Source organism: Hypomesus nipponensis, chromosome 25, assembly GCF_054491055.1.
Source record: "Hypomesus nipponensis isolate SF chromosome 25, ASM5449105v1, whole genome shotgun sequence".
NCBI lineage: Eukaryota > Metazoa > Chordata > Actinopteri > Osmeriformes > Osmeridae > Hypomesus > Hypomesus nipponensis.
In genome coordinates, this window is record NC_140385.1 from 3,245,040 (window position 1) to 3,272,500 (window position 27,461).

Here is a 27,461-nt window from a genome sequence, read left to right on the forward strand (position 1 = left end):
GCAAAAGCCTAACATTTTTAAAGGTTAAGGATACAATGGGAGTATATGCATGAAATTAAATGAAAACCTTTGAGATATGACAAGCAGATAACAGTTTGACTTGAATTTAATTTCGTTTCAAAAGGTTGAAAAAAACTATATTGATGAGTGTTTGATGAGTACTCTACTCTGAGGATGGGTTTACTTTTGCCATCTTTGCCTAAATGGTTATTAAGTCCCGACATTGGAAATAACTTCAACTCCCATAATGCTATTCAGCTACGTGCCACCGTAATATAAACTCCATGTGAAACGTTTTGAAAGGATACTATACATTTCAAATATGAAAATATTTTATATAAATGTTTAGAAATTAAGGCATTATTTAAGAGCGTTTTAATCTCAATTATAATCTTAAATCGTTATGCAACCAAAACGATCCGAGTAGCAACTTTTCCGGGGAATGTTGACAGTGGAACACTGAATTGTAAGGCGAAAGAAAACAACCAGCGTCTTGAACATCCCTTTTTCGGATCTTTCCTTTAACTCTACGAGCTAACAAAACATAAATGAGTTACAAAGGAGATTCTGACGATGACTCTCGAATCAAACGCAAGGTTGCTTATATCTACAGTCCGCAATACATTCAGACATGCGACTCCTTGTCTAAAGTCCCCAACCGGGTAAGTTGAATGGTTTACAATGGTAAGATGCTACGCGTATAAGCTAGCTATAAAGCTGTAGCTACCTATGTTGTGTCAAGGGTTGTGTAGTCTATCCGCATATACAGTACTTGTGCAATGTCTTAAACCCTACACGTTTTTTGTTTTAATCCGCAGGCTAGCATGGTCCATTCCTTAATAGAAGCATACGGATTACTGAAACATATGAGGTAAGTTTGAAGCTAGCTTGAAGCTAGCGTTAAGGAAAACTACACTTCAATTCACATTCAATTCCACTGGGACGGAAGCTAGAGGTGTGTGTGTGTGTTGTCCACGCACAGTGTTGTAAAGCCCCATGTTGCCACTATTGAGGAGATGGCCAAGTTCCACACAGACGCCTATCTGGAGCACCTCCATAAGATCAGCCAGGACGGAGACAACGACGACCCACAGTCCGGCGACTTCGGTCTGGGTAAGAGGCCGAGCAGGGCTGGGGGTGTCTGGAGCTTTGGGATGGTGCTTTACCACTGGTACTACCAAAGGGAATTCGATACTGCTAAGACAAATCGAGTAAGGGGGGTAGGTGTGTAGTTTTCAGTTGGTGTTTTGTTTTTTGTTTTTTTGCGAGACTAAGAGACGGAAATTGTTTAAGAAAAATACTTTTTTTTGAAGAGAGAAAAAAGAAAAAAAGAAATCGGGATACCGTAAAAAAAAAAGAAAAGCACTTGTTGTCTTCCTAACACTAGGGGGCACTGTACACCACTCATCCTCTCCGTCTTGGAGCCTGCCTGGCAGGTCTGACCTCACAGGGTGAACCCAGCTCATGATGAATCTTCCATATCAGGCTCCATTGTTTTCTTCACAACCTGCTGACAGATTGATGCCCCAAACACTGGCTCGCAGGCAGCAGAGCCTGTCCTTGATACAGCTGGATATCTCTTTAGTGCTGTGGGAGGGAGGGAGGGTTATTGAAGGATGTGTGAAGGAGAGAGAGATGGGAGGTAGAAGGATGCGGGGAGAGTGCAGGGGGGAGTAGGGAGACAGTGTGGGAGATGGAAGGATGAGAGAGGGGTGAGCGAGGGAGGGAGATGGAAGGATGAGAGTGGGGCGAGCGAGGGAGATGGAAGGATGAGTGAGGGTCGAGCGAGGGAGATGGAAGGATGAGAGAGGGGCGAGGGAGGGAGATGGAAGACGTGGAACCTGGCGGAGTGTTTATCTTCTGTTGCTGTTTTTGACGGCGTTTTCATGCTCATCCTCGGTTTCTCCTCCGCCCTGCCTCATCCCTCCCTCCCTCTCTCCACCTCCTCCTCCCTTCCTTTATCATTGTCTCTCGTTCGCTTCTCTCCCTTCCTCCTTTTGTTGGGCCACACCCCCACACCATCCTTCCTCTCCTCGTCTGTCCCCCGCTCGCCCTCCCTTCCTCTCACCTTTCTCCTCTCCCGCGCGCTCTCTCCACCGTGGCCTTTCCACCCGTCCTCTGTCTCCATCCCTTTCCTCCCACCCTCCCCCCTCCTCTCCCCCCTGCAGGTTATGACTGTCCTGTAGTGGAGGGCATCTATGACTATGCAGCAGCAGTAGGGGGCGCCACCCTCACGGCTGCCCAGTGTCTGCTGGACAAGAGGTGTGAGGTCGCCGTCAACTGGGCCGGGGGCTGGCACCATGCCAAGAAGTAAGAACCCAGACCAGATCATGAGAACATGCTCGTAGAACCCAGACCAGAACATGAGAACATACAGAGAACCCAGACCAGAACATGAGAACTTACAGAGAACCCAGACCAGAACATGAGAACTTACAGAGAACCCAGACCAGAACATGAGAACATACAGAGAACCCAGACCAGAACATGAGAATATACAGAGAACCCAGACCAGAACATTAGAACACACAGAGAACCCAGACCGTACATTACATTTACTCCCCCCCCCCCCCAGAGACGAGGCCTCAGGGTTCTGCTATGTGAACGATGCTGTTCTGGGGATCCTGAAGCTGCGGGAGAAATATGAGCGGGTGCTGTACGTGGACGTGGACCTTCACCATGGAGACGGTGAACACACACACACACACTCACGTTTACCATGGAGACGGTGAACACACACTCACCTTCACCATGGAGACGGTGAACACACACTCACCTTCACCATGGAGACGGTGAACACACACACATACACCTACACACCACACTCTCACCTAGAATCCACACACACTCACCTCCACACCACACAAACAGTCGTACACACCACACACAGGCTGAACCCCACCCAGCTGGGTGACAGATGCACGTGTGTGTTCTGTCTTCAGGAGTGGAAGATGCCTTCAGCTTCACGTCCAAGGTGATGACGGTGTCCCTTCACAAGTTCTCACCTGGATTCTTCCCAGGTCAGAACCTCTTCCTCCTCCCACACCTGACTGCTGGAAAACACACGGTCTGATGACGTCCTAGTACTGAGAAGTACTCCACCCCATGGTGTGTGTGTCTGTGTGTGTGTGTGTGTGCGTGTGTGTGAAGGTACTGGTGACCTGAGTGACACAGGTCTGGGTAAGGGTCGCTGGTATGCTGTCAACGTCCCGCTGGAGGATGGCATCAAAGATGACAGATACTACAACCTCTTTACCAGGTAACCTGGCAACCTGGCCCAACCCCCCCCCCCCCTGCCGCCATCCTGTCACTGGCCCTGTTAACGCGTGTCTCTGGTTTTCCCGCTCCGCCCTGTGATTGGCTGCAGCGTGATGCAGGAAGTGCGCGCGCTGTTTAACCCGGAAGCGGTGGTGATGCAGCTGGGGGCCGACACCATGGCGGGGGACCCCATGTGCTCCTTCAACATGACCCCCCTGGGGGTGGGCCAGTGTCTGAGCTACACCCTGGACTGGGACCTGCCCACCCTGCTGCTGGGAGGAGGTAGGGGGGGTCTGTCTGTGGGTGTGGGTGTGTGTGTGTCAGCGGGGGTGAGTGTGTGTTGTTGTGTATGAATGTGTCAGAATCAGAATGGGATTTATTCGCCATGAAAGTTTGCACAGACAAGGCTCTCCTCTTTCAAATTTCCCTCCCTCCCTCCCTCCCTCCCTCCCTCCCTCCCTCCCTCCCTCCCTCCCTCCCTCCCTCCCTCCCTCCCTCCCTCCCTCCCTCCCTCCCTCCCTCCCAGGCCATATTACCCTGTCATGACTGTCTAGAAAGAGACAGAGACCAGAGCAGAAGTCAACATTATGTGACTGGTGCTTTGTTTGGAAACACACACTCTCACTCACTCACACACACACACACACTCTCACTCACACACACACACAGAGAGTTCCAGACCCTTTAGCCCTGCACCAGATGATAGCTGCTAATTACAGCAGCACAATGAAGTCCTTTTACCCACTACAATCACTCCTCTTTACCTCTCTCTCTCCCTCTCTTTCTCTCCCTCCCTCTGCCTCTTCCATCTTTATCTTTTACCTTCTACCTCCACCTCTGTCCTTGGCGGCTGTGTGCACTTGTTTTTTGAGAAATTTACACTCTCCTCTCTTTCTCCTTCTCTCTCTCATCATACACCTCTCTCTGTCTCTCTCTCTCTCTGTCTCTCTCTCTCTCTGTCTCCTTCTCTCTCCCATCATACATCTATCTTTCTCTCCCTCTTTATTCTCTCTCTCTGTCTCCTTCTCTCTCTCATTCCTCTCCCCCTCTCCTGTGCTCCCTGTAGGAGGATATAACTTAGCTAACACAGCTCGTTGTTGGACCTACCTGACAGCCACAGTACTGGGCAAGACCCTGTCCTCAGAGATACCCGACCATGAGGTAACACACACACCCGCACACACACACTATAGCTACCCACACACACCTCTCCTCTCATATATACACACACACACATTACAGGTATTACACAGACCACGCTCATTTGTCACTCTTATCAACCGCACTCCTGTGTCTCACACACACACACACTCACACACCCCTCTCCTCTCATAAGCACACACACACTGTGTTGGGTCTTTGCTGAGTCATTCCTTCTAATCAAAGATGGCTACCGGGTTCTTCATAAAGGGTTTTGTTTTCAGGTGATTCAGAAGAGGGGGAGAGGGGAGGGGGCATCTTGACAATATACCTCTGTAAGGTGACAGAGAGGGTCTTGTCCCTCTCTCTCTCTCCATCGCTCGCTCTCTCTCTCTCACTCCATCTCTCTCTCACTCCATCACTCTCTCCATCTCTCTCTCCATCGCTCTCTCTCCATCTCTCTCCTCTACTTCCCCTTCTCTCCCTGTTTTCGCCTTAGCAAATCTCTGTAGTGTGTGTGTGTGTGTGTGTGTGTGTGTGTGTGTGTGGTGGAGGGGGAGGAGTCATAAAGGCTCTATGTTGACAGTAGAGATGGACGCAGGGAGGGGGAGAAAGAGAGGGGAGGAGAGACATGAGGAGGGAGAAGGGAAAAGAGAGAGAGGGGTATGAAAGGGGGAGGAGAAGGGAGGGGGGTGAAACAGAAAAGGTCCCCCTTTGTGCTGACTGCAACCTCTGATGACCTCTGACCTCTGCCAGACGACCTTGTCACATGACGATGATGATGAGGACAACAGTGATGGTGATGAAGATAAGACGCTGAAACCCCCACCCCCGCCGACCCCATACCCGTCACCTCCCTGTGTGTGTGAACACACGTACGCGTTTTGTCGTGTGTGTGTGTTTGTGTGTGGCCCAGGTCAATAGAGGACCGTTTATCTCAGATGACGAGGAAGAGTTGAGGGGAACAAAAGTGTGGGTGTGTTCCCCCCCCTCCTGCTGCTGCTGCTGCCCAGCTGGGTGCTCCCTCCCTGGGCCTGGGGGGGAGGCTGCCCCCTCTACCCTCCAGACCCTGGAGAAGAAAACAAGTCTACTCCTAGGGTCGGAACCCGATCTGTATCTAGACGACGCAGTTCAAGATAAACACAGTTCCGAACCATAACAACGCCAGCCCTAACAATGGCGGTGTTGCCGTGCTAACGGTTACCGTGGGCTACGCATCTCCCGGCCTGAGCTCTTTCTCTGCGTGAGTCTCGCCCCTCAGGTGAAGAAAGCCGCCTCTGAACCTGTTTGGGAGCGAGTGTGGTGGGGATCTGAGTTCAGACACGTTGATCCTGAAACCGACCTCCATTGTGTTCCAGTGGTGACTGCGCTTTCCAGTCTCAGTTAGGACACACAATGAGAGGCGGTTATATATAATGTACCCTGGGGTCAAAGTTCAACAGGTTCAGCCTTAAACCTGGGAGAGGGGCTGATTATCTGAGTCAGGAGAAGTGTGTGTGTTTGTGTGTGTGTTTGATGGAACGCGAGGGAGGGAGGGAGGGAAACTTAAAGAGGGTCGAAGATTTAGAGGTGGAGAAGGAGGGAGATGGAGGTGGAGAAGAATCATTCTGGACCTTCTGGAGCAGTTCAGCTCCTGGCTGGCTGGCTGTTTCCCTGATTGGCTGGCTGGCTGTTTCCCTGTCTGGCTGGCTGTCTGGCTGTTTCCCTGGCCGGCTGTCTGTTTCCCTGGCCGGCTGTCTGTTTCCCTGGCCGGCTGTCTGTTTCCCTGGCCGGCTGTCTGTTTCCCTGGCCGGCTGGCTGTTTCCCTGGCCGGCTGGCTGTTTCCCTGGCTGGCTGGCTGTTTCCCTGGCTGGCTGGCTGGCTCTCTGTTTTTAAAGTTAATGTTTTCTCAGATTTCCGCTGACTGATTCCCAGCAGCACAGCCCAGTCGAAAAACAAACATGCTTCCCTCCCTCCGTCTTTCTCACCCCTACGCCCCCATCTCTCCCCCCCCCCATCTCCCCCCCCATATCCCCCCCCCCCCATCTCTCTCCCCTCCCTCCTCTAAATAATGGTAGTATAGTAGCTTGTATGGTAGAAAGCTGCGATGTTGACCAGAGTTCTGGGGTCACTTGACAGTTCCACGGTCCGTCCCCGTCCCGTCCCCCGTTGCCCTGGCGCCCAGATTGGCAGCTCGGAAGTGACTTCCTGTCCCGCCCATGTACTTCCTGTTTCCTGTCTGGCAGTTCCTCCATTGCCCCTCTGTGGGATTGTGTGTGTTCCACCGGCTACCGGAACACCGGCCTGAATCACCGGAAAACAAAGGGCTGGGGAAGTGGTGGTGTGTCTGTGTACAGATTTGACATTGTGTGTGTGTGTGTGTGTGTGTGGAAGGGGCTGTAGAGAGATGATCAGGGTTAACTGGGACAGATTGAGAGACAATAAGAGACTGGTTCAGTCTGACCTTCTGGCTGACCGATGAGGGAGGGAGGGAGGGTTCTGTATGACTGAGGAGGGGCGGGTGGAAGAGATGGAGAGAGAGAACCTGCTGGCTGACTCGAGAGACCAACAGAAAAAGAGAGGAGAGATGGTTTTATTTTGGGCAGTAAAAATGTCTGTGTCAAGCCAACAACGTAAGGTGAAACTGCACCAACAGGCAGAGAGAGTTCAGGTTGTAGACGGAGAGAGAATTAAATTAAGATATGGATGAAGACAGAGAGTGGTTGAGAAAATGAGGATGCGCGGGAGGGAGGGAGAGAGGGAGAGGGGGAGGGGGAGGGGGAGAGAGGGAGAGAGGGGGCTTACTGTGCTGTTCATGTCTGAGATAAATCTGAATACCAGATCAACAAACAGTGGTCTGGCCTTGCTGTCTCCACACTCTGGCATGGACAACCTTCTCCAAACATCCACACAGATGGAGAGTGGGGGGGGGGGGAGATGGGTAGAGGGAAAGATGCAGAGATGAATGGTGAGAGAGAGAATGATGAAGGGAGAGAGAGCGAGGGAGAGATGGGGGGGGAGAGAAATATGCAGAGAGAGACTGTCAGTCCTTTTACCCCATCCCTCTCCTCCTCCTACATCACCTCCCCCACCCCCCTCCCTCTCTATCTTGTTGTGGTCCAAGCTAAACAGACAGCCAGCAGGAGACAGGACCATGTTCCGGGGTGGGGGGTTTGGAGGGGGGGGGGGGGGATAGCACAGGGTTCATGGGAACAGTCCCATTGAGGGGGGGGGGGGGGGGTCCTCATGCCGCCATCATGAGGGAAAGAGATACCGGGGAGATGGGAAGAGAGAGAAACTGTGTCTTCGTCCTCTTGCATGTGGAGTAGCATTGTGACCGGAGGTGGGCCTGGCTAACTCAGTGGGGCTAATTGGAAACAGATCAACACACACACACACACACACACACACACACACACACACACACACACGGTCTTGGGCACTATTAAACCTCAGCATAGCCCAAGACAAAGACCCTGTGTCTTTCAAATGAGCAAGATGATCGTCTCATCAGGCAGTTTGGAGCAGCTAAGCAGTGTGTCTCTGGGTGGGTGTCTTCCTGCTCAGACCTCTCGACTGCGTTGACAGAAATCATTTCCACTAAAGTATCTGACCTGCCTTCCCTTCCCTAGCCTGCCTGTCCTCCCTGCAGCCTGACAGACACACGACTTGCTGGTTGACTGCTGTTCCTGTGTGTGTGTGTGTGTGTGTGTGTGTGTCCCAGTACTTCACTGAGTATGGACCAGACTACTTGCTGGTTGACACTGCTGTTCCTGTGTGTGTGTGTGTGTGTGTCCCAGTTCTTCACTGAGTATGGACCAGACTACTTGCTGGTTGACACTGCTGTTCCTGTGTGTGTGTGTCCCAGTTCTTCACTGAGTATGGACCAGACTACTTGCTGGTTGACACTGCTGTTCCTGTGTGTGTGTGTCCCAGTACTTCACTGAGTATGGACCAGACTACTTGCTGGTTGACACTGCTGTTCCTGTGTGTGTGTGTCCCAGTACTTCACTGAGTATGGACCAGACTACTTGCTGGTTGACACTGCTGTTCCTGTGTGTGTGTGTCCCAGTTCTTCACTGAGTATGGACCAGACTACTCGCTGGAGGTCAGTCCCAGTTGTAGACCGGACCGCAACGAGACCAAGCACCTGCAACAGGTCATCTCCACCATCAAAGGTAACAGTCGCACACACACACTGCCCACACACACACCCACACACACGTGCATGCACACACACAGGACACCAGAAATGCATTTAGATGTACATTACTAGCAAATACACAAACTACACAGCAAGTTTGAACACACACAATCTCTTCTTTAAACACACACCCACGGTGATTGGAAAAGTACCAGAGAAGTGAGTGGGTTTATCAGAAAGTAAACAAAGTGTGTGTGTGTGTGTGGTGTGTGTGTAAGGAATCCCAGTCCTTTGGTCTTCTCACTGACCATCCTCCCTAAGGGGGGGTCAGTATAGGGGACAGGGGGGGGAGAGAGGAGAGGGTGATATTAGAGGGAGAGAGGGGAGGGATATTAGGGAGATGGAAGGAGAGAGAGAGAGGGATGTTAGAGAGATGGAAGGAGAGAGAGAGAGGGATGTTAGAGAGATGGAAGGAGAGAGAGAGAGGGATGTTAGAGAGATGGAAGGAGAGAGAGAGAGTGATGTTAGAGAGGCCCCCAGAGGACTGGGTGGGAGCTTGTTGGATTAGAGGAGCAGACGTGGTAATGGATTCAGACCCAGCAGCTAGGAGATGAAGCCAGAGACAGAAATGGAACTGGTCCCCAGGCCTTCAGAAAGCCCCCTGAGGCAGGAGCTGCTGAGCAAGTAGGGAGGAACTGGGTGGAGGCGGAGGAGGAGCCAGAGAGAGACATGGAACTGGTCCCCTGCCCTTCAGAAAGCACTACCAGTGGTGATGTGATTGGGTTTGGTCAGAGAAGAAAATAGAGGGAGGGGGGAGAGAGGGAGGGAGGGAGAGGGGGGGAAGGGGTCGAGTGAAAGGAAAGAACATGAGCGGTCACATCTCTTCTTTTCGTTTAGTGATCCCTCCTTCCCACCTCCTTTCCTTTCACCATTCTCTCCATGTAGATGGAGGTGACGGTCGCTCTCTCTCTCTCTCTCTCTCTTTCTTCTCGTCTTTTTCTCCTGGGGGGAGACTCAGCGGGTCGAGGTCTCACTCTGTCACGTCTGCTTTGCTTCTTAACCCTCCAACTCGCCCTCCCTCTCTCTTTCCCTCCCTCCCTCTCTCTCGCCCTCTCCATTTCTCCTCACGCCCTCCCTCCCTCTCTCTCTCTCCGGTCTCTCTCCTCACGCCCTCCCTCTCTCTCTCTCCGGTCTCTCTCCTCACTCTCTACCTCCCTCTCTTGTTTGTGTCCTGCTGAGGGGTAAAATAAGAATATCTGTCCCCCTCACTTGCTCCAACACACTGATTTTCTGTCGCTCTCTCTTCCACACACTCGCACACTCTCTCACTGAACACCAACATAAAGCAACACATGCTCTCATTCACACCCCAATATACAGCAAAACACACATGCCCCAGCTAAAGGATGTGGTTTTGCCGAGGTAAGTTGTTGACTATATGTTCCCAAACTTCCTGGGAAAGTGTGTGCGTTTCTGTGTGTCTTATTGAGGCAGCTTTCCTGAGGGACAGCAATGTTTACAACCATTCCCGTGGTTACAAACACGGGTGAAGCCGTTCCACCCAATCCATCTATCTGACTCCAGACCAAAACCAGGAGGCCATCACCGCCAGATATGTGTCACTCCACCGATCATAACCTTGAATACAACCGTTAAAGTTTTATGTCCGTTAATGTTGCAATGATCACGGCCATTGATTTGATTGAAACTCAGCGGTTGGAAATTGTTTTTCACTTTGTTGTCGCCACGAGGGTGTTTAATAAACATTAAATTGCGTCTTAAATCACGCAGTATGCCCTTCCTGGCAATTTGGAAGAACTTCAGCCGTCTTTATTAATGATGTGGAGATTTCATTAGTCCTTCCACTACAGCGGTGTCGGCGGTAGCAACAACTGTCTCCGTGCTTGTTTAACGGTGTATTTATGCGCGGTGGTGTGTTTATGAGACCAGGACAGCGTTATTTCCCAGGACACGGGTAAACCGGGAGCGTATGCAGTCGATGGGGGTGGCACCGGCTGCGTGGCAGGAGAGAGGGGGGAAACGGGTGATAACGGTCACGGTGTCTGTTACCCCTTGAACGCCGATGACAGCTTGCTCATTAATTCTTTCTCAGCTTGACAAAAGCTACGTGCGCCGAGGGTACTGGTCGATACAACCCGCTATTCACTCTAGAACGTCACATGTCGCCAGGAGAGAGGCTGCAATTGATTAACGCGGGCGCAGGTAGTAAATACCGGGGCCCCCGCGGTTGTTCGCCACATTACCGGAATTTCCAAGCACATCTGGAGGACGTTTACGAGACCCGGGGCAACGTTTAAAAAAAGAAAAGAGAGAGGGTGCGAGAGAGAGAAGAAAAAAAGAATAGAATACACATGGTTTAAACACACATGGTTGCTTTTTGCTGCCTTTTTGATTTACATATAGTGCTAGGCCTGCATGCTGTAATTCAGTCTGGCTTAAGACTGTATCTGGCGCATGCAGCCTTAACCGCTTAACCGTTATAATGACCGGTTTTTCAGCAAACAAACACGACACTGCTGTCAAACTAACAAACAGAACACCATGACTCAATAAAATGCGTATTTAACCAAACAAAAATAACCTGGAGTTTATTATTCTCACTTCAACAACAACGGTTTGCTGGGTTTTTGGTGTAGGCCCGCTTGGAGCCATTTTAACACAACAATATGCGCAATCAATCCTGCATTGTACTCCTTCAAATGAGGCCTCCCGAACAGGTTGACCCTGCAAGAGGAACAGGAGCTGAAGTGATCGTTTATCATTTGGATAAAATATAAGCTCCAATCCAGAAAATGCAAACTATGTTGGAGGGATGTGTTTGTGTACACACCATCAATTTGCATATTCGTGTTTGCTGTATGCAAGGTTCTTGATACCCAACCTCGCGTGCGTGCGTGCGTGCGTGCATGCATGCATGCGCGTGTTTTCATATATTGTTTCCTTTCCTTGTTTTCCCGAACAATAACACCGATTAAAATAACCCTGACTAGGAAAGACGTCTGGTTTATTGCATCACTGGTTGAACCTACCCCAGTCTATTGCCCTCTGGTCCCTAACTGCAGTCTATTGCCCTCTGGTAACTACCCCAGTCTGTTGACCTTACTAACCCCTGTTAGTTCCCTGGTCTCTCATCAAAGCAACTAGCATGTGTGTGATGAGGTATTTGCTTTCAGCCATTATGTGTTTGACTGATTTGTGTTTTTGTTATGATTAATTGCTGTATTCTGTACCCCCCCCCACCCCTCTTTTCTCCTCTCTCCCCCTACCTCCCCCCTCTCTACCTCCTTACCCTTCTCTCTCTCCCTCTCTGTGCCTTCTCCAACACCCCCTCCCCCCTCCACACACCCTTTTGTCTCTCCCCCCACCCTCCTCCTGCTGTGGTTATGTACAGGGAATCTGAAGAATGTGGTCTAGGATTTCCATACAGCCTGGGACTTACCCTTCATCTCCAAACCAGGTCCACCCCACTCTCCTCTCCTCCTCTCCTCTCTATTCTTCTCCTCTACTCAGTTTCCATCCAGTGTAATTTGCTCCAGTACGGTCTTCTTAATGAGGACAGTATGTGGACACAGCCCGCCCACCCTCCCTCCCTCCCAGCCTCCACTTTCTCCTCCCCTCTCCTTCCCTCACCCCTCCACCTCCTCAAGGGTGGAGAAAAAGGGAGACAGAGATGGGATTAGAGAACAGAGAGAACAGAGAGAAGAGAGAGAAAACGGAGAGGAAGAGGAAAAGAGAATGGAACGGAAATGAGTTTTGTGGGAAGACATGATCGTTTTTTTCCGGAGAAATGTCCTTTTTGACTTGCTGTTTTATTTTGGTTTCTGTTTCTTTTCTCTTTTTGACCGTGTTTTTCTTTGTCTTTTGTCTGTTTTTATTCAGGGTGGGGTTGCCATGACGTAAGACTGTGTACTGCAACATAAGTGTGTGAGATACATCTATAACAGGTGGAGTGAGTGAGTGAGTGAGTGAGTGAGTGAGTGAGTGAGTGAGTGAGTGAGTGAGTGAGTGAGCGAGCGAGTGAGTGAACCTCCATCAAAACTAGTCAGTCCCTTCCTGATGAGTTTAGTCTTGGGACACTATTTAACAATGAAACATAATCCATATTCCATAGACCTGGCTTTAACGCCACTGTTTCACATTGAGATGCAGCCATTTTTGTGTTTCCCAGGTCCTCAAAAGCCTTCTTTGTTCATCTCCTTATGCAGTCATAAAGGTAGGGAGTGAGGGAAGGGGACTATTGAAGACTATTGGAATGGGGCCCTTATTCTATGCCAACTTCCTATGAAGACTGCATGTTTTATATCCAGCAGGAACTTACAGTATGTGATGAACAGTGTAATTTGTGTTATTGTGCTTTTGGTTTCACAAAAGTATTTGAACTTTTTTTTATATGGTTCACGTTTGCCTACATGCTAGTGTAAATATCATCTTTGTTTGAATACAATATCACAGACGGCTAAAGTGTGTTGCGTGTATTTTTTTATATATATATTTGTTTAGTTTTAAACTATCCCGGAAACGGCAGCCGTAACCGTTTTCCCACAGCATCCTGGGAAGTCCTTTTTTGAAATCAAGTTACCATGTGGGAAACAGAAGTGTGTCGTAACGTTTTGTGTGATCTTTATGGAATCCGCGGTCGGCCTTGCGGTGTCTGCCGAAGAAATCCGAAACAAGCGAAACTCATTAGCCGGTTTACGAGTTCGGAAACAGAACCCCGATTGAAATCCTATCGCGTTTATGATTGCCCGAGTACATGACGGGTTTGTCTTTATATGCCAGACAGAATATGAAACGCGACACCAACATTGTCTTTCTTTTTCATCATGTTTTCCATTAGAAAGAATTGTTTGTCATTTCTCACGAAGGCATTGAAGTCGCACCAAAAGGGTGTCTGTAGATTTTAGACAAGCAAATCAAAATAAGATCTTAGATGGCTTTAAACAAAAAAAGAAGTTACAAATCGCATTTAGGCCTATTTGTGACGCCCTCTCTCACTAACTTGAAAGAGACGGCAGCCTAACGTTTTCATTACCGAAATCAAACCCAATCAGAATTTTCTGTTCTCTATTTATGTTTGCAGGCACACCTGCTCTGGGCTTTTCACGGTGACCTCTTAACGACATGCAAATCATCGCTTTTGCCTTATCTAGGAGCGGGGAACACCCATTTGAATGTGGGACGTCATGTGACCTTTGATTGGAAGTTTGATACACAACGGAATCTCTAAACTGTTAGGGTTACGACTTTAGTGACTTTAAATTAGGCCAAATGCGAGAAGCCAAGTAGCCTAATAGCCTACTTTGGACCCTGGTGTTATTTTGCAGAACTTGAGTTGCATAATTTAACCATTTCATCATCTGATGTGTTGGGCGGAAATGTGGAGGCTTAACCGTTTTCTGCAATTTGCATAGTTTCCCTCCGGGAGAGAAGAGACAATTGGGAGGCCTCCCGTTGGCCCTGACACCATACGTCACCGTCGGTCTCATCTACATGAGAAGTGTCGTGTTCAATGACCGGGGGGTTTAACGACACAATACGGCAGATGCGACCTTTTATCCGGTTAACTGAAAAGAAATGAGGCGCGCGTGGCACTTGCAGTGCGGCGAAGGCGCCAAAGCCACCCATATCTGTCTTTCTTTGACAAGATTGAGATTAATCGTTTCAAATGATGATCGTTCTCCCGTTTATTGGTGGGAAAGAACGTTATTGTGGTTGGATGGTCCAAGACGCCTGACAGACCATAGTCCCAGAATAATGATCATTCACGCTGAAACCGTCTGACCCATTTCACCTGCAAGCCTTCCACGAGTTTCGACCGTGCTTTTTGCCCATAACTGCATTTTTTTTTTTTTTAGAATGTATGAATTTGGTGCTTAAAAAAATCAGCATCTATTGTCTCAAGCGCTTTGATGCTGGGGCACCGGATGGTGCACTTGTGAATGTTAATTTATTGAGTTGTCTGGTAACAGCTACAATTTGATGAGTGATTGTGGAGCTCGCGCTTCTAGAACTGTGAACATCTGCCCCACGGAAGCGCTTTCACGATTGGCATTTGAAAAACTGCGGATGGTGGACTTCTTCAGTACAGGAACTGACTGAATTTTTTTTAAGGATTCATCCCATTCGTTCCTTTTATTATTTAATTTTTTCTCCTCTCTAAATCCAGTTCATGTTTTGGCAGAGTGGCACTAGAAGCGGACTGTATAGGAGAGGGAGAACACGAGAGGGAGAGAGGGGGGGGGGAGAGAGGGGGAGGGAGAGAGCGTGAGTGTGGACCGTTTATGCTAAAGCTTTTGATTCAGTAACAGAGCCATTGAGATAACTAACGGAGCCTGACAGTCTATTATTTAAGACGGCTGGAGGAGCTGGGCTCCAACCATACTCTCACTCTCATTGGACGTATATTTTTAAGACCTCATTTTCAGTACAAGGAGAGAGAGAGAGCGAGAGAAAAGAGGGAGAAAGGTCGTCACTATATTTAGACTACAAACAATTAGTCCGAAGTTATCTTCAAACCAAAAGCACCACAACGGAGGCTTTAGAGGCAACTGGTGAAGTTCTGTGTCTGTTATTAAGGCGACTGGTTTGGAATCGACGTTATTTCTTTCTCAACCATACTTCTCAGCCGCTTGGAAAGTGGCTCACTGAAAGGTTTGTCTGATTTTACATTTTCATTATTTTGAATAATTTAATTTTACTTGAAGAACAACAGAATGACAACATCGTTTACATAGCCAGCGTTTCCAAGCAATATATTCGGTTTGGTGTTGATAAGAAACATAATCAAATGTATGTTTGTGTTCTTTTAATTTAAGCGAGCCTATACCCATGTCCAAACAAATCTCCAGTCCACGTTATGTTTTTGTTTACTTTAGGTCTTGTAGAAACAGTAACAACGAATTTGTATAAAGTGTTAGACTGACCCCAGCCAGGGTAACTCGTCTATAAACTGGCTGAAGTTGAGGCAGCAATTGTTCAATTTCTTATTTTTCCTGCAATAGGAGGGAGTCTGCATAGATACAGCTGAGACAATTAACCAAGTGTCTACACACAGCGACCATATGGTGTGTGTTTATGTCTGACAGCTTGACGTTTCAATTTGCTCGTCACGTATGTTAATTGTGTAATTGAACCTGCAGCGGTAGAAGATAATGCGCTTCTTTTCACCTCTCTCTCTTTCTCTCTCTCTTTCTTTTTCTCTTTCTCTCTGAAATTACCAAATAATTTCCTCTGATTACTAGAATTACAAACATGTTTAAACTGGGAACAGTCCAACATGATTGGCAGAACCCTTTTTTTGCTGCAGCAATTGTTGTCTATGACAGCCTTACAATTTTAATGAAGTGGGGGGGGGGGGGGGGCTCATAAAAGCCAACAAATTAGTTATTTATTTTCTGTTTGAACAAGGCCACTCATGAAATACAGTGTTTGAACTGACCTCAAACTTAAATGAAAGAGTGCTGCCTTGTTAGGACCTGACAAGGATATGTTTATTAAGAGTTGGAATCGGGCCCATCCTGGTGTTCAGAAAGGACAAGAATGCTCTGAGAAAGTGGTTGAAACGTTCTCACAAGTGACAAGAATGCGTTTTTAAAAGTGTTTGTATCAGGCCCGTCCTGGTTTTAGATTGGGACAAGAGTGCTTTGAGAAGGTGTTTGAACCGGCCGGGGTCTTCCTGACAGACACCAAGTAGTTTAATCAGGGAGACGTGCATGTGCAACCAGCCTGCAACTGGCAGCCATCAGCTAATGAATAATGGAAACAAAGACCACAGACACACACACACACAACGTTCTGACATTGACAGCTGTATGGTATTCAGTTGTGTGAGTGTGTGTGTGTGTGTGTGTGTGTGTGTCAGCCAGCTGCATGACTGCCAGTTGTAATCACCACCCCCTCCCACTGTGAAGCGTGTGTGTGTGTGTGTGTGTGTGTGTTGGAGGTGGCAGAGGGGAAAAGTCCATATTATGTACACCCTTGTGTGTGTTGGCGTGAGTTTTCTCCTCATGTCATGCAAACTTCATACTTGTTTGTTCTTTATGACCCCCACCCTATCCACTCTCTCTCTCACACACACACATACACGCTCGTCCCTTCTCTCTCTCTCTTTGAGCCTCCCCTCTCTGCTCTCTCTCCACTCCTAGTCTGATTCAACCACATGTGTGTGTGTGTGTGTGTGTGTGTGTCACCATGTGACTGCTCTCAAGGCCCTCAAAGGGCCTGTTGTTGTGTTAGCTTTGTTAGACAGCCCACACACACACACACAGTCACACAAACACACAAATAGCCCCCAACCACACACACACACTAATAGCCCCCCACATACACTGATGTACAGTAATCTTAAACCATATTTAAACAGCTGTGTGCGTGTGTACACAGCTCTGATTGGCTGTCAGTCAGTAGTCATAGCGAGGGGATCAGTATGTGTCTATAGCCTAATGTCCATGTTAGGAGTCCTATTGAGATTATATTATGGGATTCAGGTTTCAGTGATGTTCGTCACAGCTTAATCTGGACTGTCATCTGATGATGATGTCATTGTGTCTGTTATCAGTGGCTTCTTCATGCACACACATTTTTTATCTCTCCCTGCATCTTTTCTTCCGCGGTCGCCGTTTGATGACATCACAATAACAACATTCTCCCCTCTTCCTTTTCCTGCAGGCGTCCCTGTGTGATGACCTCACTGCTGTTCTCTAGCCCAGCAATGAAGGACCGTGACCCTTCCTCCTCCTCCCCCCTCTCCTCCCTCCTGCTCTACCCCCTTCCTGGAAAGACCCCCACCCCGTTCTCCCCCTCCCCGGCCTCGCCCCTCCTCACCTCGGCCTCCTCTCCCTCCCCCCAGCCTCTCTCCAAGGCCCAGCCCATCTGCCTCCAGAACGGCCCTCACCTCCTGGCCTCCATGCAGCTCCAGAAGCTTAACTCCCACTACCAGAGTCTGGCCGGGGCCCAGGGGTCCTCTGGCGTTCCTCAGAGGGGATTCGGGGCCTCTTCCCTGGGCACGGCGGGCGCACCGGTCGTCCCTGGGGGGCCCGGGGTCCTGGGGAACCAGGGGGGTGGGACTGGAGGGATGATCGACTTTGAGGCGGTGGATGAGGAGGTGCTGATGTCTCTGGTGGTGGAGCTGGGTCTGGACCGGGCCAAGGAGCTTCCGGAGCTCTGGCTGGGCCAGAACGAGTTTGACTTCATCGCAGACGTGCCGGCCGGATGTTGACCTCCCTGGATGGATGGAGAGAGAAAAGGAGGTGAAATCTATCACCGTCTTCCCCCCCCCCCCCCCCCCTCGCCTGTTTGTGGATGGATGGAAACACTGACTACCCTGCTTGGGTAGAGGACTTTTTTCTTCTTTTTTTTTTTTTTTTATATACTTTTTTCCTTCTCTCTATCATCCAGTCGTTCACACTGGAGGGATGGAGAAACTCTTTGGGGCTGCTAAAACCAAACAGATGGGAAGACTTTGGACAGTCGTCTTCTCTCTCTCTCTTTCTCTCTTTTTCTCTCTCTCTTATCACTTGTTCATTTCCCCGTCTGTGAAGAACGAAACATGGCCATGCACATAGAGAGCATTTAAAGGGGAGGGAGAAATAGGAGGGGGAGGAGAGCCTTATTGAATACTGACACAGAGGACACCTGTGTGCACTCGTTTTTACCCCTCCTCCCCCCCCCCCTCCTCCTTCTCTCACCCTCTCATTATTTCGCTGTCTCCTCTCCTTCCTTGAGGAGCGAAGGAGACAAACACTAGCTCCAGAAGGACCCTCCCTCACCATCACCAACAATCACACTATTGTGAAGTAGCCCAGGTTATCTTCAATGGACCCTACCATCTACCAGATTTGGATCAGACCATTTACTCAGTACCCCCTGCCCCCACCTATGGACCATAGCATGTATTACCAGACCCCCCCCCCCCCTCTCTCTCTCTCTCTCTCTCTCTTTCTCTCTCTCTCAGTCATTGTAAATGGACTCCTTCTCCTCCCTTTGTCTGCCCCTTTGCACCATGGGATAGGCATGGGGGTTGTTTTTTAAGGGTGTGGGCTGATGGAAGATCAAGTGGGAGAGCCTCTATGGGGCTTTCCCCTATGGTAGTGGTGGGAGGGGGCCGGGGGAGGCTGAGGAAGAGGCTGGGTAAGAGGCTGGGTGGGAGGCTGGGGGGGTTCTGGAAGCACAGGGTCTCAGAACTCCAGGGGACACCACTTAAGGAGTCTTAGAACCACAGCAGGTCTTAGTGGGAGGGAGCCTGCAGAGGGGCCACAGAGCTAGGCGGGGGGATGAGGGGAGACGATCACCTAAGCATGTCAAGGTTGGTTAGTGCTTGGTTGGTGTGTGTGTGTTTGGGGAGTGAGGGAGGGGAAAAGGGGGGGGGTGGGGGGGGGACGGGACACACAGAGCTATAGATATAGCCAGGTGAGGACTAAAGCCTTTTAGCTGTGTCCAGGGCCTGTCTGTCAGACCTGCTAGACACACACACACACACACACACACTCACAGGGAGGCAGCAAGAGGGATGGTATTACAATATGGTAATGGCAGTAGCAGCTGTGAAACAGGCACTTGTTCTCAGAGAGAGAGAGAGAGAGATAGAGAGAGAGAGAGAGAGAGAGAGAGAGAGAGAGAGAGAGAGAGAGAGAGAGAGAGAGAGAGAGAGAGAGAGAGAGAGAGAGAGAGAGAGAGAGAGAGAGAGAGAGAGAGAGAGAGAGAGAGAGAGAGAGAGAGAGAGAGAGAGAGAGAGAGAGAGAGAGAGAGAGAGAGAGAGAGAGAGAGAGAGAGAGAGAGAGAGAGAGAGAGAGAGAGAGAGAGAGAGAGAGAGAGAGAGAGAGAGAGAGAGAGAGAGAGAGAGAGAGAGAGAGAGAGAGAGAGATCGAAAAAGACATGGTGTGTGTGTGTGAAGGGTGGGTGTGGTTGATAGAAGTGTGTGGGGGGGGTGAAAGGAGCGTGTGTGTGAGCAACCTGACCCAATGATGCAGTCTGTATCTAAATACATTAATGAGGTTCACTGTAGTTTTTTCCCTTGGCTGCTAGTGGTCATTCTCTAGATGAGAACACTGGAGGACACTGTCTCTCTACCTCTCCTCTCTCTCTGTCTCTCTACCTCTCCTCTCTCTCACTCTCTCTCTGTCTCTCTACCTCTCCTCTCTCTTACTCTCTCTCTGTCTCTCTACCTCTCCTCTCTCTCACTCTCTGTCTCTCTGTCTCTCTACTTCTCCTCTCTCTCACTCTCTCTCTCTCTGTTGTACTGGCTAAAGCTCTCTCTCTCCCTCTCTCTTTACCTCTCTTTCTCCCTCAGTTGTACTGGGCAAGGCTCTCTCTCTCTCTCTCTCTGTCTCCTGGGCAAGGCTCTGTCTGTCTCTCTCAGCAGAAGGATGTCTGTGACTTGTGCCTGGGCCCAGGGTCCCACAGAGAGAGTCAGAGGTCTGTGTGTCGTGCATCACATGACTGAACCATGCTGGCTGCACCTCGTGTTCCAGCTGGTCCAGGGGTTAGGGAGTCCACACACACACACACACACGTATACACACCCACGTATATACACACACACACTCATGCGAAAGGGTGAGGACCTGGTCCTAAGGTGAGGGGGGGTCTGTAAGAATGTGTGTGTGTGTGTGTGTGTGTGTGAATGGGTTGGAGAGTGTGTGAAAGAGAGCGAGAGAGTGATGGGTATTATGGAAAAACCCATTGACCTCCCAGAGTTCAATTCCAACAGTTGTTTTATTTTAGTTTAAACTGATGGACACATCATGAAAATTGTGTTTTCTTTTGTCTTCAAGCGATGAAAGCTTGTCATTTATTTTGTAGATAAAAAAAAATGTAAAAAACTGTTTTGGACAAAATAGATGTATTTGTTAGATCTACCTACCAAATGAATCACTTGTTGGGTTAAAGTAGATTCTGCACTGATTGCTACTTATCAGAATTTAATTTTACTTTGTGGCCTTTTTGGGGCGGGAGAGACCTAATGTTTCTTTTGTTCTTTCTATGTGATGCTTTTAATTTGTTTTTGAAAAGATGCATTAATCATAACTGTGATTGATTTTTGTTGTTAGCACTTTGTCTTCTTCGCATCTCATTTGTATTTCTATATGAACATATGTAAATTACTAGATAATATTTAAAAGAAAACGCTTGTATTTTTGTTACTTTTCTGCAATTTTTGGGGGGATGGGAATAAAACTTGTGTACCAAATACAACTTAGTTTTCCGTGTCCATTTGACCAAAATAAATAGTCAACTTTTAGTGAAGACGGTTCTTCCACCGTAACTAAATGAGACGTAACAAGTCGGATAACTTCATGGCAGAACATTGCCATCTAGTGGCAACTTAGTAAAAGTGACACTAGAGGTCAGGCCGGTTGATGAAACCCGACGACCTTCAGAGTAAGCAGAGATGGCAAAAGTACTCTGTAGTGTACCGTCACTCAAGTAGAAGTACAGACACTCATGTTTAAAAATTGCTGACGACACTTTCACTCAAGTTGAAGTAAAGAAGTGTTGGCTCTGACAGTTGCCATTACAACTGTTCGTGTTCGACTTCACATCATAGTCTTACATACGCGCACACACAGTGAAAGGAGATGAGAGCCTAAAACAGTAGATTAAAGCACAGCAGAGTACAATAAATTACAGTAGAATACTCATTAATTATTCATCAATGATGCAAACTTTATTTCGAAAATATTTGTAAAAAGTTTTTTTTTTTCAAAATAAACTTTTGTCACACACAACACGACAAAAAACATTAAAAGAGTGAGAGGAGAGGAGGAGAGGAGGAGAAGAGAACCGAGAAGCGAGAAGCTTTGAGCCATGAAGACATTCAGACATGGCAATTTAAGCACCCATTTTTTTTATCAACACCTTTTAAACAGGCATGTTTATTGAGAGGAAAATGTGTTTCTTCTGGAATTACATGGGGACGCTGGAGAAGGTTAAAAAAAACATGCCTGCAGGAGAGCTCGCGGGACCGCCAGACCTTGGCAGAAGAACACACGCGCCCTTCCGAGCGGTTTTATTATCTCGCACGCGTAAACAGAAGGCCTCTGTCCCGTTCGCTGGCATTTCCTGACTGAGATTGCGAGAGGAAATTGGAGACGGGATCATAGACATGCTCAAACACACACACAGACACTCACACACGTAAATGCTAACATGCATTCGTTAAGGTCATGACAAACGGTTGGAGATATGTGTTAACAAAGGTATCCTAATAATTGTAACGTCTTGTGATAAAGGACAATACAGTTCATATTTATATATCCTGATTTAATTATAATAGACAGACCAATGTCTACTGAAGCTCTGGGGGAAATAACATGCTATAAGTCCACCTCACCGATAGAGGTCAGACTATACAACGAGTGCGATTTCGCGTTCGGTGAGTCCTACGTGGACCACCGTCCTCTGTCTTAACATCCTAGACCGGAAAGAGGAAGGTCCTTTCCCCCGCAGACTCCAACATGGTGAGCCGTATTTCTATACATTTCCTCTCGAGAATCATCTTAAATCATCTCTTATCTTGGCTCCATGATCACACATTTAGTTGTTACTTTGTCATAATACACATCTGTCTCAATGGTTAGTTTGGGTATTGGGTTGTGAACTAAAGTTGGATGAGTGAATTTGTTCTTAAAGAAAATCTGACTCCCTTCCACTAGCGTACGTTAGTTAGCGTTAACGCTTCTCAAATTTCGTTGCAACATGTCGCCAATAAACGCATGCAGCGGATTTAAATCCATTTTACTGTGTTTTCTACGACAACCAACATTTCCAAGTTATTACCATTTATTTAAACTATAGAAACGATTCGCAATGCCACTTAACGTTTCACCGACTAGGCCCCGCTGAGAGCCTGCATGTGAACGTTAGTGTCCAACGACTTGTGCTAAGCTAGCTGTTACATTGACTGCTAAACGTGGACAACCTAGTTGTGACCACAAGTCAATAGTTGCAGTCTCCTGCATTTCCAAGATGTACCGTCTGATTCAAACCGGTGTTTTTCTATTTCCAGGCACGAGGACCGAAAAAGCACCTGAAGCGCGTTGCGGCGCCCAAGCATTGGATGCTTGATAAGCTCACCGGAGTGTTCGTAAGTACACACGCCTGTCACTATTCTATCGATGATGGTTCACAAATGTGCCTCGGAGGATGGCCTGTAGTAAATATGTTGTCCGTGGGGTGTGGGTCATTGTGAAAACCAGAAACTAACGTGATCTATCAATAGTAGTCTTAATGTCTGCCAGGAATTGTGATTGTACAGTTTAATTGTTGTTGAAATGAATTTCTAGTGTATACCATCTCAACCCCACCCAAACTCCCTTTTGCCCACTTTTTATTCCTCTTTTCTATCACCATCTCTACACGTTTATTTCCGTCTTTCAATTCCCCCATCCTGACTCCCTTCTGTCCTCTGCTCATCCCCATCTCTCCTTCCACCCTTCTCCACCTCTCTACCTCCCGTCTTTCAAACTCATAACCTGTACCCCTCTCATCAACCCCCCACATGTGACCTCTGACCTCTGCCTTCCAGGCTCCTCGTCCCTCCACCGGCCCCCACAAGCTGAGGGAGTGTCTCCCCCTCATCATCTTCCTGAGGAACCGTCTGAAGTACGCCCTCACCGGAGACGAGGTCAAGAAGATCTGCATGCAGAGGTTCATCAAGATCGACGGCAAGGTCCGCACCGATATCAACTACCCCACCGGCTTCATGGGTGAGTGGGGGGGGGGAGGGAGTTAGATGGCTGAGCGGTTAGAGACTTGTGCTATTAATCAGAATGTTGCTGGTTCGAGGCACTTCTCCCTACATGCCGCGGGGGGAATGTCCCTGTACTTACTGTAAGTCGCTCTGGATAAGAGCGTCTGCTAAATGACTACATGTAATATCACTGTAAGGTGTAAAGGAGTTGTATGGACTGATGAGGAGGGGGCGGTGGATGGAAGGAAAGGTGATGAGGGACAAAGGACGATGAGATGGAAATCCTTGCTGTTTCCATGGAGACTGGAATAGTGGTCTGGCCGGCTGTAACACAGTTACCTCCTGCTGGTCCGTCAGGACTGAGCTGTGATGACTCTTCTGGTTTTGATCAGCAGAGATGAAAACACTCACATTCCTCTAAGAAGTTCTGAGCTCTCGTCTACACCAGGAAAATGGAGGACAGACAGAAATATAAAGCACACGAGATGTAGCTACTGTTAGACAGTGAAGGTTGTTGGGCTTCAGATTCCAACCTTGTGCCACAAGATTGTGTAAAACCCAAGTGGGTAGAAAACGCAACTTGACTGACACTCATTGTGATATTTGATACAACAATTTACTGTTTAGTTTTGAATTCATGGCTACACAAGGAGCTTTCTAGATGTTTGTCTTTTCTTTGTTGAATTGTGTTGGTGATAGATTGTGTGGGTGCTTCGGTGTTTGGAAAGCTTGGTTACTGTTTGGCTAGAAGACCAAACATCAGTGACTACACTGTGTGCTGTCATTAATGCTCCACCTCACTGCTAGTGACCACTATCCTGGACAAACTTGACTAGCCACGTTATTCTCATACGCACAGCACGGTTTATAACATGTCAAAACACACTTCACCTTGGTCTCCTCACACCACACACACACACATCCTGTCATACACACCTGCAGCCCTGCCAATAGGGAGGTGTTGAATCCTCATTTCCACCACCAGGTGAAGCCTAACAGTGGGATCTGGCAGGCTCACACACACACGCTCACTTGCTGTGTCTACTAGGTGCATGTCTGTATCGATGTGTGTGGCAAGTCTGTATGTGGCTGTACCAGGTGTGTGTGTCTGCTGTCCTGACCCCTGCTCTCTCCTGGTGCTCTCTCCTGGTGCAGACGTGATCAGCATTGAGAAGACAGGAGAGCACTTCCGTCTCATCTACGACGTCAAGGGTCGCTTCGCCGTGCACCGCATCACCGCCGAGGAGGCCAAGGTGAGGAGGGGGGGTGAGGAGGGAGGGGGTGGGGTGGGAGGGTACTGCCGGCTCCCTGAGCGGTGATGACTCTTCTGGTTTTGATGAGCAGAGCTGAGAACACACACCACATCCTCTAAGAAGTTCTGAGCTCAGAGAGACGAAGAGCCGTAGTGTCAGCTATCAGCGTTAACCGCTGGTCTAATGTTCCTCCTTCCTGGTTTCCTCCATCTTTTCTCCTCTCGTTCCTCTCCCTCATCCCTCTGTCCATCACACTTCCCTGCTCTCCTCCCTCATCCTCGCTGCAGTACAAGCTGTGTAAGGTGAAGAAGATCATGGTGGGCACCAAGGGTGTGCCCAGCCTGGTGACCCACGACGCCCGCACCATCCGCTACCCCGACCCCCTGATCAAGGTCAACGACACGGTGCGCATCGACCTGGAGACCGGCAAGATCACAGAGTTCATCAAGTTTGACACCAGTGAGGAGCTGGGGGGTTATTTCTTAGTCCTTGTGGGTTTTATGTCGAGGCCAACATGTCCAGATGGAGAGGGTGATGCACGGGTGCTGTGTTTCTTCAACCCTGTTCTCTTTCTCTGCCCCCCCCCCCAGGTAACCTGTGCATGGTGATTGGAGGAGCTAATCTGGGGCGTATCGGTATGATCACCAACAGAGAGAGGCACCCCGGCTCGTTTGACGTGGTCCACGTCAAGGACAGCACTGGGAACAACTTTGCCACCAGGCTCTCCAACATCTTCGTCATCGGCAAGGTGAGTGGAGACACACACACAGTGTACACACACACACACACACAGTGTACACACACACACAGGCACTCACACACACACACATGCCTAGGGTGATGGACTCGGACACTGGTGAACTGTTGTCCCCTGGTCTGACTGTCATAATAAGCTGGCGTTTCTCTCTGTCCTCCCTCCCCCTCTGTCCTCCCTCCCTCCCCCTCTGTCCTCCCTCCCCCTTTGTCCTCCCTCCCCACCCCTCTGTCCTCCCTCCCTCACCCTCTGTCCTCCCTCCCTCCCCCTCTGTCCTCCCTCCCTCCCCCTCTGTCCTCCATCCCTCACACCACCCTTTCCCCTCCTTCCTGTTCTCCCCTTCCAGGGTAACAAGCCCTGGGTGTCAGTGCCCCGGGGTAAGGGCATCCGTCTCACCATCGCTGAGGAGAGGGACAAGAGGATCGCTGCCAAGGCCGGCAGCAGCTAGACCCAGGGCCCCTGGACGCCCAGGGTTTCTGGATTTGAATAAAAACATGTTATTTACAACAAAATCTACTCAGGAGTCTGTTTATTTGTTCCGTTTTCTTGTTGGGGCTTGTTGGAGTCGTTTTTGGTCAACTTCCTCAACCAGCCTGGAGAGTTAAGACTGGGACCCCAGTGGAGAAGGGAAAATGTTGGTAGTCTGTGCCATGATTAAAAAACGTAATGAAAACCTGTTAAGTGAGGAACCTTGTGTTCTAGAGCAGGGCTGGTACAAGACCAGCCATAACCGATTTGAAATGTGTAAACCAGTACTGGGATGGTGAGATCTCCATCCTTCCAGTGGTATTGAACCCTGGTATCCGGGCCGCACTGCCCTGTACTCGAGGTTTCCCTCCAGCACACCTGGTCATAATGAATGTATTGTTACCAGAGTTTGATAATGAACCCTTTATTGGAATCAGGTGCGTCTGCTCCTGGAGATCAACCTTCCTGTAGGTTTCTGCTCCAATCCTCAGTGGTAAATGGCCTGATTCAACACATCAAGCAGCATATTATTAGAATCAGGTGTGCTAGATCAATGTTGGACTTGACGAAGATGCCTCTTCTGGTCCAGGGTTGAAGAACACAGCCGTAATCTGTTTTCTATCCCTCCATCTCTATCCTCGCACCTGTCTGAACCACTATTCACTTTTTAGTCATGACCTGTCTGCTGTTCATCCATTCCTCTCTCCATCCATCCCTTCATCCCCTCTTGTGTCCATCCCACACCCTCTCTGTCCCCCTCTCTCCATCCGTCTCCATCCCTCCCTCTCTCCAGTCTCAGCCATATGGTGTGCTGTGATCCAGCCTGTACCTCAGCAGAATCCTGGCGTTCTCTGCCACCACCACGACACACACCACAGGAACAGCTCTCTGTGTGTGTGTGTGGGTGGGTGGAGCATGGGCAAGATATCAGAGGTGGACATGCACCTCCCAGATCAACTTGCTCTGTGACACACACACACACCACAACGTCCTTGGCAGGGTCTATTTTTGGGACAGGTGTGTGTGGGTGTGTGATGGAATCTGTGTGTGTGTAGGTGTGTGATGGAATCTGTGATGTGTGTGTAAAGGATTTCTCAACCAAGCTCCACAATATTATTCAGTCAGTTATAAGATGAATTCAGACACGCAGGAAGTGACAACACAGATGAAATCCCCTCTGTACCTTCCTCCCTTTGCAGTCCTTCCTCCCTGGCGGTCAGGAGCAGAGATCAGACCTATCAAGGTGAGCGAGGGGGGTGAGCTGAGTCCATGTGTTCAGTCCTGTCCTGGACACAGAGAGAGAGAGACAGGAGAGATCTGCTCTGCATGTATGTATATCATACATCTCTGCCTCTTATACACACATTCTTTGAAACGTGAGATGAACCGGACTCTAGTCTGGTGCCACTTGCATCACGCTGTGTAAAGAAGCAAAAGCCTTTGATCCTTTGACCACTGTGGAGTCTACACACACACACACACACACTTTGGCTTGGAGTTGAGCTGATTGAGGGTCAAAAGAAAGTCATAAATGGCCCATACAAGAAAAGTTAAAAAACGGAGCCAAGAAATTAAAAGAAATTTAAACGAGGAAAAGGGACAGAGAGAGGGATCAGAGAAGATGGGAGAGGTGAAGAGAAGGGGGGGGGGGCTGAGGAGGAAAGAGAGGTAGAAAGAGAGAGGGGGGGATGGAGCGATACGAGAGGTGTACACGCTGAGAGGTGGGCGGAGCTGGTCAAGAAACAATGAATGTAG

General features: G+C 48.8%; 3 protein-coding genes and 2 non-coding genes across 10 annotated transcripts; all 5 read left to right on the top strand.

Annotated features, from left to right (window-relative positions):
• The first annotated feature begins 315 nt into the window (after positions 1-315).
• On the top strand, positions 316-13,003 carry hdac8 (histone deacetylase 8). 6 transcript variants are annotated; one of them, XR_014746781.1, is made up of 13 exons: positions 321-662; positions 819-871; positions 983-1,113; positions 2,169-2,310; positions 2,576-2,688; positions 2,943-3,020; positions 3,151-3,259; positions 3,368-3,540; positions 4,325-4,419; positions 8,450-8,555; positions 11,934-11,999; positions 12,422-12,462; positions 12,748-13,003. XR_014746781.1 is itself a non-coding variant. In XM_084691928.1 (12 exons), the coding sequence occupies exons 1-11, from the start codon at positions 549-551 to the stop codon at positions 11,954-11,956; spliced, it is 1,137 nt and encodes a 378-aa protein (XP_084548054.1). In that variant the 5' UTR covers positions 321-548; the 3' UTR covers positions 11,957-11,999; positions 12,422-13,003. The 6 variants fall into 6 exon arrangements, 3 of the variants coding, with proteins under 3 accessions (XP_084548052.1, XP_084548054.1, XP_084548053.1); XR_014746782.1 differs by having other exon boundaries at positions 12,422-12,438; XR_014746780.1 differs by having other exon boundaries at positions 11,934-12,462.
• Positions 13,004-14,790: 1,787 nt separating this feature from the next.
• Positions 14,791-17,919, top strand: cited1 (Cbp/p300 interacting transactivator with ED-rich tail 1). The gene is made up of 2 exons (XM_084691714.1): positions 14,791-15,193; positions 17,210-17,919. Exon 2 carries the CDS (start codon positions 17,223-17,225, stop codon positions 17,757-17,759), a length of 537 nt encoding a protein of 178 aa, XP_084547840.1. The 5' UTR covers positions 14,791-15,193; positions 17,210-17,222; the 3' UTR covers positions 17,760-17,919.
• A 4,013-nt stretch (positions 17,920-21,932) lies between these two features.
• On the top strand, positions 21,933-25,754 carry rps4x (ribosomal protein S4 X-linked). Its single transcript, XM_084691713.1, has 7 exons — positions 21,933-21,999; positions 22,548-22,625; positions 23,067-23,247; positions 24,387-24,484; positions 24,772-24,943; positions 25,075-25,232; positions 25,585-25,754. The coding sequence occupies exons 1-7, from the start codon at positions 21,997-21,999 to the stop codon at positions 25,684-25,686; spliced, it is 792 nt and encodes a 263-aa protein (XP_084547839.1). The 5' UTR covers positions 21,933-21,996; the 3' UTR covers positions 25,687-25,754.
• Positions 23,595-23,666, top strand: LOC146221795 (small nucleolar RNA SNORD61). Its single transcript, XR_014750708.1, has one exon. It is a non-coding gene; the product is annotated as a small nucleolar RNA SNORD61 (small nucleolar RNA).
• On the top strand, positions 24,544-24,617 carry LOC146221796 (small nucleolar RNA SNORD61). Its single transcript, XR_014750709.1, has one exon. It is a non-coding gene; the product is annotated as a small nucleolar RNA SNORD61 (small nucleolar RNA).
• Positions 25,755-27,461: the final 1,707 nt, after the last annotated feature.

What these genes read in the sequence shown, in the direction of transcription:
- hdac8 (XM_084691926.1), top strand. Translation starts at nt 549, where the DNA reads ATGAGTTACAAAGGAGATTCTGACGATGACTCTCGAATCAAACGCAAG. An exon ending in GGATTACTGAAACATATGAG is followed by an intron (nt 872 to 982) that starts GTAAGTTTGAAG and finishes GTCCACGCACAG; the next exon opens with TGTTGTAAAGCCCCATGTTG. An exon ending in GTCCGGCGACTTCGGTCTGG is followed by an intron (nt 1,114 to 2,168) that starts GTAAGAGGCCGA and finishes TCCCCCCTGCAG; the next exon opens with GTTATGACTGTCCTGTAGTG.
- cited1 (XM_084691714.1), top strand. Translation starts at nt 17,223, where the DNA reads ATGACCTCACTGCTGTTCTCTAGCCCAGCAATGAAGGACCGTGACCCT.
- rps4x (XM_084691713.1), top strand. An exon ending in GTTCATCAAGTTTGACACCA is followed by an intron (nt 24,944 to 25,074) that starts GTGAGGAGCTGG and finishes CCCCCCCCCCAG; the next exon opens with GTAACCTGTGCATGGTGATT. An exon ending in ACATCTTCGTCATCGGCAAG is followed by an intron (nt 25,233 to 25,584) that starts GTGAGTGGAGAC and finishes CTCCCCTTCCAG; the next exon opens with GGTAACAAGCCCTGGGTGTC.